Source organism: Elephantulus edwardii, unplaced genomic scaffold, assembly GCF_000299155.1.
Source record: "Elephantulus edwardii isolate Elephantulus edwardi_28Jun2011 unplaced genomic scaffold, EleEdw1.0 scaffold00258, whole genome shotgun sequence".
In the NCBI taxonomy this organism is placed as follows: Eukaryota; Metazoa; Chordata; class Mammalia; order Macroscelidea; family Macroscelididae; genus Elephantulus; species Elephantulus edwardii.
Window position 1 is genome coordinate 4,133,820 of NW_006400008.1, and position 11,939 is coordinate 4,145,758.

The 11,939-nt window shown below is 31.1% G+C and overlaps 1 protein-coding gene across 1 annotated transcript in view; it reads left to right on the plus strand.

Annotated features, from left to right (window-relative positions):
• The window catches only part of FAM135A (family with sequence similarity 135, member A), a 147,112-nt gene that overhangs the window by 51,888 nt on the left and 83,285 nt on the right, over nucleotides 1–11,939 (plus strand). Inside the window, exons 8-9 of the mRNA XM_006899483.1 lie at nucleotides 3,394–3,443; nucleotides 9,769–9,924. Coding sequence (XP_006899545.1) covers nucleotides 3,394–3,443; nucleotides 9,769–9,924 — 206 coding nt within the window. The remainder of the gene's footprint in view (nucleotides 1–3,393; nucleotides 3,444–9,768; nucleotides 9,925–11,939) is intronic.

An 11,939-nucleotide genomic window follows, 5' to 3' on the forward strand; every position in this document is an offset into this window, starting at 1 on the left:
GACTGTATAACAATGAAAGAACTTTTTTCCCAAAAGGAAAAAGGGAGGGGTGGGCGCCAGGGCGGGAAGCAGGGAGGAAAATGTGCAACAATGAATGGATGGAAATCTAGGTTCTTTATAAACTGACAATAAAATCCTGAAAAAATAAAAAAAAGAAAAAGAAGTACCATGCCCTAAGACTGGATGTGAGGAACTTTTCCTGGGGCTCTGAATGTTGTACTCACAAAACAAGGATTATTGATGTTGTTTACAGTGCCTCCAATAATGAGCTGGTTTGAACCAAGACCCTAGTGAAGAACTGCATCGTGCTCATTAGCACACTGTACCACCAGTGGTACAAAGTCCCACTTATGTACTACCCGTGGCTCACAGGAAGGGAGCTAAGCTGACTCCTGAGGAGGAAGAGATTTTAAACAAAAAGCGATCAAAGAAAATTCAGAAGGAAAAGAAACGATGAAAAAGAGTGCAAAAATCAGCAGTCTTTTAGAGGAACAGTTCCAACAGGGCAAGTTTCTTGCATGTATGGCTTCCAGGCCAGGTCAGTGTGGCTGCACAGATGGCTGTGTGCTAAAGGGCAAGGAGCTGGAATTCTATCTGAGGAAAATCAAGGCACAGAAAGGCAAATAAATCTCCTCCCTCCCATTTTAGCATATGTATTAAAGGTGTTTATTCTATTGTTCTTGTTTATTCTATTTCTCTTGTTTATTTTTCCTTAATATTTGCCTTATTTATTGGGTGCTGAACAAAAGGAGACCTCTGGTGGTCTAGTAGGGAGTATAGGGAGCTGTGCTGCAAACCATGAAAAGTAGACGGATCAAATAGAGCTCAAATCCAGCGGCTCTGCAGAAAATAAGCACCTCAGCCTGGACATGGGCTTTGATAATGGGTACTTCACACTACAGTGCTATATTGGCCCTAGTTTGCTCTCCGTGAATACCAGGCTTCTGTAGGCTGTGTCTTCTTGAAATTAAAGGACATTTCTCACCCCAAAGACGTGCTTTAATGAGAATAGAGGAATCGTTAGAGGCTGTGTGAAGGCTGAGACTTCCCAGTATTGGCTGGAGAGGCTCACAAAGTATTCAGTTAAACTAGATTTTACATGGACTTAAAAAAAAAAAGTGAAATAGGGTCCTACTTTTATAAAGCAAAAACTCTCATGTATATGTACATCTGAAAAATATTGACAGACATGTTCCAGGCTATAACCTTCGATTTGCATGAAGAGCCAAGCCAGAAAAAGAAAAGCACACGATGATTACATTTATGCAGTTCCATAACATTATAGAAATTGTTATGCAGGCAGTCCCTAAGCACACTCAGTAGTTATGAACCAAACCCCATAAAACCTTTCCTATTAAAAATTCAAGGACTATAAAGTGGCTCGTAATACAAATGGAAACTATGAAATGCATACGAAAACATTTCATCCTTACTGAATTAAATATAATTTAGTGTATCTAGAATTGGGGTTTGTATGTAAAATGGTACACAAGCACAGAAATTTGACTGTTAGGATGACTTAATGTACCAATTCAACTTAAAGACAAATTTGGGAACTGAAATAATTTATAATCTGGGGACTGCAGGCTTAGCTCTTTTTAGAAAGGAAAAAAATAAAGTTAAAAGGACTAAAACATGTTTAATTTCACATTTTTATGTTTTGCTTTTAAACATTTGTCAAATTGTTACTTTGACATAGCTCCTGGTTCTAAATGCAAATATGTAAGTTTGTGTGTTTAGTCTCACATATAATTTTTTTTAAATGTATCAAAACTATGATAAATTCCTTGTTTATTTTTGTTTTAAGTTAGAAGCAGGTTATGTAACCCACTAAGACAACTTTTACTGATTTTAGAAAAGATCTTGAGCAATATGAAAACAGATGTTGGCATCTGGAGTTGTGATTTTTATGCAGAACTTGCTCTTTTTTGTTTTTTTAGTCATGGGGAAATCTAATAATAGAAGCCATTGATTTATCTGACAGAGAAATTATTTTAAAAAATCAGGGCAAATTTTTTTGGTGGTCAGTTAATGGACCAAATTAATGTTCTATTTAACATCTTCTAGTTACTGACTTAGAACACTTGGAGTGTGTTAATATTTAAATACAATTTTATTCCTATATTTAGAAACCAAAATATGGATACGTCTTGTTACATTTATTTATCCACAGAGTATTTCTTGTTCATAATATAACTTATTTACCACATAATCATAACTACTTATTTTATCAAATTTCAGTATTTATAATTCTTTTTATAAAGCAAAAAACCCCTTCATTCTCATTTATAATGTAATTAGGTTATGCATGAATCCAAGAGTGTATTCTTGCTTTTGTGTTGGAATTGTCTATTAAAGTCTTATTCAGCAATAAATTGTGGGATTTTGTTTGGTTTTAACTATGCTTCTATAAAGATTTCAAGGGAACTCATTATATTTTAATTTCTATTTTAAAATTAAATATATCTAACGTTGATAATCAAGGCCTAAATGAAATTCCTTTCCTACAAAAAGAATGAATAAACCTTTATTTTCTGTGTCGTTTTATAGTCTCCATGTAAATAACCATTTTAATTGTACATTAGTGTATACATTCCTTTATAGATTGCTATCCATTGCCTTAAAGGCAATTCCAACCCACAGTGACCCTACATAAAAGAGTAGACTGCCCTCTGAGGTTTCCAAACAGGAATCTATTCTGAAGCTGCCAGTCTTCCTTCAGGTGGGCTTCTCTGCTAACCTTTTGGTTAGTAACCAGGTGTTAAACCATGGTACCACCAGGGTTCCCCAAGGGCTAGTAATAGTTACAGTGTACTAGTATCTAGTTATAGGGTAATAAAACTTGGCCTCTGTTTAAGAATGTCTCATAGGACACTATGTTAAACCAAAGAAAGAATTTACTCATTTTGAAATGGATTTGTTATGATGTTTTAAATATATTTCAGTTATGAATATTAATTTGATTTTACTTTCTTAGCAATAGATTTTACTGAAAACAAAGCAGCCTGCATAGACTACAAAATACTAAACTTTTACTAGAGATTACAAAGTATGAAATAGATTAAAACCTAATAATATGATGTTTTGTCTTGTCTGTGGCACATTTGTGCAGCTTATTATTTAAGGTTATAGTCAGTACATCTGTGACTGTTTTTAGGTACTTGCAAGAGCTGAAACACACTCTTTACTAATTATAGCATGGAATCTAATATGCACATCTACGTAATTATGGTGTTTATGAAAATATATTAAATTGCAATTTAGTTCACTGAGTATAGTCCATATTTCTCAACCTTCTGACTTTTAAAAGAGAACTTGATTCATTTAATAAATTTCAAAAGTCATTTTGGTACCTATGAAATAGATCCTCTAATTACTCTTTACTCCTTTCAGAGGAAATGGATGTAGAAGCTCGACTTACTGAACTATGTGAAGAAGTTAAGGTACTTGGATTTTCAAAATTCACATTATTAAATGATTTAAGTAGTTTCTGTTTCTTATTCACAATATTTTATCTAAGAAATGTGAATTTAAATTAACTACCTTTTTCTTAACTTGCAGAGATAAAATAGTTGATCATAGAATCACAGTTGAGTTGATCAAAAACATTTAACTGTATTATGAAATTAACTTATTTTAAAATGTGTAGTCTATGTATAAATGAAAGAGGAAAGACAATTAGCTAATAAAACATTTTCCTTTTTTCTGTACATTGAGAGGATTCTGTGCAAATTTTAAAACATCAATTAAATTTAAATACTTTTCCAAAATGACTGTTTAGAAATTAAAAGTTTACATATTTCATAATTATTTATTTCACTGCTTTTCTAGTTCTTCTCCAGTTAAATTGAGTTTATTTTTGCATTTTTGCCAAGGAACTAAATGTTTTACATGTTTGGAATCACTGTGTAATTTCATTTGTAGTCAGCTATGTTAATGGGATAAATTAGAGTCATCAGTTAAATAAGAATACATACTTCAAGTTAAAATGTATTTCTGCATATTAATTTGAATGTGGACCCAGATCCCTTAAAAATCTAAAACATCATTTATCTTTCCCTCAGATAGTTATGTATGTCCATGATAATAATACATCTCAGAACTGAGTTTATGATAAAATATCACAAACCATCAAGTGCATAAAAGGTTTTGATAAAAAAAAATAAAAATAAAATTTAAAAAAAGGTTTTGATAAATTAACCCTTCAGACCATGTTTTGTGCAGAAACAACTCTAAAAGGATTATTCCATGTCCAGAAGATTTTTCTAAAATTTATTTAAATTGTGATTTTAATGAAGTTTACAGAAAAGTAAACTTTTCCAAAAGATATTTTAAGAAGAAAAAAGTTACATACAAAAATCTATTTTGTGACATGAAGTTACTTTTTTCCGACTAATAGTAATGGATAAAATATTGATAATTTAAATTTTTTTATAGCAGAGTGCGGTATATATATTTAAAGTTGAAAGCAATGTAATGGAATAATATATTTGCATCATTTAAACTAGTTAAAAGATTATTTACCATACACTATAAAAAGAATTCTTGTAACCCAGCTTCAAAGCAATACTTTAGTGAATTAGTTATTGAAATGATGCTTGCTGAAAATGAGAAGAATACAGGCTTAAACAATAACATTTCTTTTTCATGAAACTTGGAAAAATTGAAAGGACTCCATTGTTAAAGACACAGGGAAACAAATTTCTTTTTTCTTTTTTTAAAAAATTTTTAATATCAGACGTCTCACTGTAACTCTAGAGCTTATTGATTGATGCACATCAGCTGTGGATTCAGCTAATACATGCCATCACATCACTGACCAACAAGTATCTTTGTATAATATTGGTGATGGTATAACTTGGTACAACCTTTTTTGGAAGTTATTTCAACAGAGGTAACTTTAAAATTCTGAAATATACATTCCTTCTTCCACGGCAGTTTTTATTTAGATAATTATTGTAAGAAGTAAAGTGCTTATACATGTGCAGGTATAAAGGATTGTGGCATTGTTAAAAACTCCCTTCTAATCATTTAAAATAATTAGGTGAATCTCCCTATGCTGGTATGGATTATTTAATTCAAGAAATGTTTATTGATCCATGATAATATGTACCTTTTTTCATCCTCTTCAAGATACAGTAATTTAAAAAAATTAATTAAAGAAAAATGTGAATAAGTTAATTATATAAAAGAGAAAAAACCCTCTCTGCTTTTTTGATTGGGTTTATTATGTGGTTATGTATAATATATTGGTAAGAACATATACATTAAACATATATTTTTTGTTGCTGAACATAGACTATCATGAAGGTTGAAGCTAAAAGAGTGAGGTTTTTATATTTGTAGATAGATAGATATACACCCAAAAATGTGTAGTAACACAAATATTTTTGTGTTTTACTAGTAAATTATTCTATGTATAGTTTAATTTCAGTATATAAGTGAATATTATAATGTTTAATGCAACAACCTAGAACAAATTCTTTTCAATAGCTAGGCAGACGTTAAGTCTTTAAAGTGCTTTTGCAAATCTTGTAACTCCTAATTTTTCATACCAAAATATGGCAAACATGAAAAAAATTTGTCCTAATAAATGGCATTGAAACTAACATTTATGTATAATTCTGTTACCATTGTTAATGTATCAAACCGACTATGATAGTCTAATAATATGATTATAGAGACACATCTCTATACAATTCTCTATAGAATACAAAATGTGCTGTTATTTGTAAATTTTATTTAGAAATTAGCTTGGCCATATTTATCTAACACATGAAAGATAATTCCTCATTAAGCATTTTATCTCAAAAAAAGTATACAAAGAATCATACAAAGATGTTTATTAGAATGTGCTTTATAATGTTATGTAAATGTTACCTGAAATAAATATCCAAAGGTAGGAGAATGGTTAAGAAAATCATGAGATAATAATATAAAATCATATTTTCTTTCATTCCTTTAATTTGGAACTCATTCATAGCTGACCCTCTAGTGAGTTTTCAAAGGCTGAAAAGCAAAGGGAGGAGATTTCCCAGTTTTACTCCCAAGGAGCATCTGGTAGACTTGAGCCGTGGGCCTTTGGGTTGACAGTGCATTTCTTTTCCCACTAGATCCCAAGATAGTTTACAACTTTAAAAATGATGCATTCAAATAACTTTTGGTAACTTTAGGAAAATGCTCATATTGTGTTATTCAGTGATAATAGCATGCATTAAACATATATACTAATATAGGGTTTTGTCTCTATATAATTGGGAGGCAAATTGAAGATCATACACAAAATTTTTCCCTGTGATATGAAATCAATGAATGCTAGGTATCTGTGTCTCCATATAAAAAAACAATAAAGTATGGTATTTGAAAAATATATAAATGTAAAAACTTATTCTCACATTTATGTATATATAGTTGTGCTATATAAAAGGATTTTTTTTAATTTTTTCTAAAATAATGAAGGATTTTAATTTGTACAATAAAACTTACAAAACCCCAAACCTCTGTAAGGCAGAAACCTCTTAGAGAAGGAAAATACAAAGTGCTTTTTCAAATATTAAATACTTACCCACTTATTTTAAAAAATTTGTGTGTGTGTGTGTGTGTACCGTCAAATTAGATCTGACTGGTGCAGGAAGAGATTGTCCCTCCTTCTTCAACAAAGCATCTCCACTCTTTTTTTTTTTTTTCAGTTCTCAATTTAAGCTATACTTTAGTTAATTTCTTTTTTTTTTTAACTGGGTCTGTAATGTTCCTTCTTTCATTTTTGGCTTTTTTTTTTAGTTTATTTCTAACAGACATAAAACATTTTGTTTAGCTGTGCTAATTAAGTTCGAAATAATTTCTTAAGACAAAACAAATCTTAAAATCTTAGATTCACCATATATTAACATACTAATTTCCATTTCAGAATTCTAGTTTGTAAATGTTTTGAGTTGCACATGTTCTGAGAATTCTTTAATTATCAGAAGCTGCATTTATTAATTCAGTAAATGTCTAAGTACTATGTATACTATATAATCCCTTACCATTTTGCTGAACTTTTATACCTTCTCTGAGTTAAATAAAAGCTTGATCTTAAGAAATCCTGTCCAATAACAGACTTCAAAGAGAAATAATTAGCTGATAATAACTGATCTTATTTAGTTAGCAATGTTTAGATAATTTTAAAAAATTTAGCAAGAGGATATATATATATATAAAATACAATTTGAGACATGTTAAAGTTAAGGAATTTGTCACTTTTGCATATGGTCATTTCAGTAGGTAATGAGTTAGTAGATTTAGAGCTCAAAACAAATGTAATCCATTGCTGCAGATTTAGAAGTTACTAGTGGATAGGAAGAGTCCTGTTGTTGGGTGCCATTGAATTGACTATGACTCATAGCAGCCCTGTGAACAATTGGTTGAACCCACTGTAAGAGTCCCTATTAGAGCATACTGTTACACACTTGGATGTTAATCAAAAAGTTGGAGGTTCAGATCTACTTAGAGACATCTTGGAGAAAGACTTAATGATCTTCAAAAAATTTGACCATTTCAAAATGTATGGAGCACAGTTTGTTCCAATAAAGAGATGATAGCCATAAGGCAAAGTCATCTCAAACAGTAGCTGGTTTTGTGTACAGACGGTAACCAAAATTACAGGAGTTGCTTTCTGCCATTGCCTGAATAAGCAACTTCTGTATTTTTATACAATAAGAAAATGATTGAACTCAGCCTCTATAAACAATCAAATCAATTCTGATACATAATGGCCTCCATAGGACTGAGTAGAACTGTTCATAGGGTTTCCAAGGTGATAAACTTTTTATGAAAGCAGACTAACTTATCTTTATCCCACAGAACAGGTCAAACCACCATCCTTATGGTTAGTAGCCATGCACTCTGTGTAATAGAATATTATTGTTGATATTGATGTTGTTTTTAGGTGCTGGCAAGTCGAGTATGACTCATAGCAACACTATGAACAAAAGATCTGAACCCTGTTCTATCCTGCTCCATCCTCACACTTCCTAACACTCAAAAGCCCATTACAGCAGTTACTGTGTCAATCCACATGGTTGACAATCTTCCTCTCCTTCGCCACCCCTCTACCCTTTCCAACTTCATGTCCTTTTCCAAAGAAAAACCCGTCCTAGCAACATTCCAAAGGATGTGTGGTGGAGCCTCATCATTCTTGCCTCCAGAGAGCACTCCAGCTGCACCTTCTCCAAGATGTTATCTGTCTGTTCTCTTGGCTGTCCATGGGATGTTGAGTGCTCTTCTCCAACACCACAGCTCAAAGGCATCAAATCTTTTCCTGTCATCCTTATTCATTGTCCAGCTGTCAGATGCATAACAAGTATCAGAAAGACTATGGCCTGAATCAGATGCATCTTAGTTCTCAAACAGAAATCATTACTCCTCAATCATTTGGAGAGGTCCCTAATTGCAGATATAGTATACTAGAATTCTTAGTGATTTATATGCCTAAAAAGATCTGCTTGAATTTTTGAAAAAATTATCATAATAGAAATAGTGGCTTCAAAAGAAGCAATCCTGATTTATACTCTTTTACTATTCCTTGTTTTTTAAAAATTCCTTATTGTAGCAATTAAAAGGAAATCTATTGCCTTTTTAGAATTTTCTACATTTCATTGTATGCTTTATACAGAACTCAACTTTCATCATCATTTTAGGTGAATATTTAAAATTAATGAACTAATTTAATATCACCATGAGAAAACTTTATTTCACATACTTCAAGTATGTTGCCAGGAGGTACCGGTTCTTGGAAAAAAGGTGGAGCATCAGAGAAAACACGGAAGGCCCTTGACAAGATGGATTGAAGCAGTGACTATAACAATAGGTTTGAGCATAATATCTCAGATTGTGAGGATGGCAAAAGGTTCAGATCTGTTGTTCATAGCAATCTGTGAGTCATAGATGACTCAGTGCCACCTAACAACAATAATGAGAAAACTCATTATAGTTTATTATAATTGTTTTCCCTCACTAAGATATGAATGAGATATTCTTATTAAGCTTTGTGTTTCTGTACTGTAGAACCTAACATTTAAATATATTTAAAAATAGTGAAAGGGGAAATAAAATAGTAAAAGAATCATTTGGGGCAAAGGGAGAAAGTTTTGACAGCTCTATAAAAGTATTACCAAAAGCAAAATACACCCAAGAGCCTAAGAGTGAAATAGGATATATTTTTTTAAAGTATCTCATTTCTTTCAGAAAAACTCTAGATATTTAAGTACTTTATGTAACTGATTGAAGGAAAAATTTATAATATTTCATTACTTTTCAAAATATTATTTTATAATTTTTTATGCATGTTTTTGATTACTTGTAATCACAAGTCATAGCAGCCCCATATGACCTCCTATTTGTGTTTACACTTTCTATTATTTTAGTGTATTTTTCAATTCATCATGCTCTTGGATCCCACCATGGCATTTTGGATTACAGTTACTATTATTTCAGCAGTAAAGTATTTGAGATATTAAAATAATGTTATTGAAAATTTCTACAATAGTTATCAGAGAGAACAATTGATCATTTTGTATACATGCATTTATATATATATATATATATACTTTTGCATTTGTATATAGTTTGTATTACGTATTTTCATTTGCGTATTTATGTATTTTAATGTACATTTGTACATATACATGTGTATTTTTTAAACTATAGTAAAACTCTCATTAAAATACTACATTTAGGCATGTTACAATAAATCAGGAGATAATGAAGTTTACTTTTTTGTCATTTCAGAAATTAGAAAATCCTGATGAACTGGCAGAACTTATAAATATGAATCTTGCACAACTTTGCTCACTTCTAATGGCTTTATGGGGACAGTTTCTGGAAATTATAACACTTCATGAAGAATTAAGAATATTATTAGCTCAAGAGCATCATACTTTGAGGGTAAGTTAAAGAAAAATGATGTTATCATTTATCTTTAAAATTTTCTTATGAATAACAATCCTAACTGTTATCCAGTCTTTTTGATAAATGAGAAAGGAGACAATTAAAATTAAGCGCTTGTTTGATTTCTGAAATTAATAGCACAACACTGTATTCAACCTCTGGTTTGTTTACGTCAAACCCCTTGCTAGCAAGAAAATCTTTATTTGTAAATAAAATAGAAGGCTACTTAATTCTGAATAGCCCATGTAACCTAAGAACCAGAATTACAAGTTGTCTTCATTAGAGACAGGAATCAGAAATTTGTGAACTATCTCTGCAACAATGAATGAATGGAAACCCAAAATCTCTGTAAATGTTTATGAAAATTAATAAAATATAATTATAGAAAAAAAAGATTAGGCTTAAGAGATAAAGGAGAGGTAGGTCTTACCTGTAGGGAAATAACCTGGGTTTGTTTGGGGGTTTTTGTTGTGGTGGTAGTTTATTTTCACCTTTAATGTTGGAGTCTACTAACTCTCTAAACTCAGCAAACTCAATAAACTCTATAAATTTATAAAACAAAAAAAAAGAAAGAAATTTGTGAACTATCTCGAGTTAACATACTCTCTCTCTTCTCCCCTTCGTTCTTACCATCCACATAGAAATGTGTACTATGAATTTAGCAGTAGGAGGGAAGTAGTCTAGACATCCATATTTACCATAAGCTTAGTGTACACATTATGCAGAATATTTTGTACATCTCTTGAGGCTTGAAATGTTAAGTGTCTTACTAGCTTTCCAGTCTTATTCTCTTGCATACTCTACATGCATAGTTTGTTTACTGACCTACTTGGAGTTTCATAAAAACATAAAGCTTATATTCTTTTTCTTTTTCTTTTTTTTCCCTTACCCGTGCAATTAAAATCTGAAAAGGACATAAAATAAGCACATTTTAATATAAGTTAAAAGTGCAAATCTTTTTAACTATTATTCAAATTAAAAATCCTTTCCGGTTACTATGCCATCCCTGGTATTCAGAAATAATCATTATTCTGCCTTTTGTGGTAACGTGTTGTTTCTTGTCATTTTGGTTTCACCTCCTTTGTGTGCATACTAAGTAATAAAGATGGTTTTAGCATTTAATGCTCTGTATTCCTTATATCTTGCTTCTTTTCCTCAAGAGTTTTGAGGAGATTAATCCATGCTTTTGCTAGTGGTTGTACAATGTTCATTTTTGTTGCTGTGATATGTTCTATTTTAATATACTCATACTTTTGTTGATGGATATTTGAATTTCTGTGTTTTAGATATGACTAATTAAGCTACTGTGAAAAATTAAGCATGTACAAATTAAGCATTCCTGTACATGATAGATCAGTTTCTCTAAAATTTTTACCTTTGAGAGATCTTATTGGCTCATAGGTTATACATAACCATTTTACTACGTAAAACCATAGTTTTCCAGACTAGTATCACTTCTAACAGTAGTTTATAAGAGTTTTTGTTGATCCTGCATACTCTTTTAACTCTTGGTATTGTCAGACATTAATTTTTGTCAATTTGTAGTGTGTGAGGTTATGTATAATTATAATGTTAACTCTTATTATTGCATGAGACATCTAAAATCAGCTTTCTTTTGCCTAGTATTTGAATTTATATTTTAAGATTATTTGTAAGTAACATGTTGTAGTGGAATTTTTTTAAAAGGTAATTGGACAATCTTTGTCATATCATGGGTATGAGAGATACATATACCTAGGAGATAGTACAGGTTTGGCTCCAGAGCACCACAGTAAAACTAGTCATGTGAGTTTTTGGTTTTCATTACATACAGAATTTAGGTTTACACTGTACTGTACTCTATTGAGTGTGCAGTGGCAGTATGAAAAAATTTGAATCGTCAAAATGTGGCAGCACAGAGACATGAAATGAACATATGCAGTTAGAAACATGCTAATGAACTATGATTGCCAGATTTTCAATCTGAGAAAACACATACAAAGAAAAATTAAACAAAATAGGAGCAGTATAAA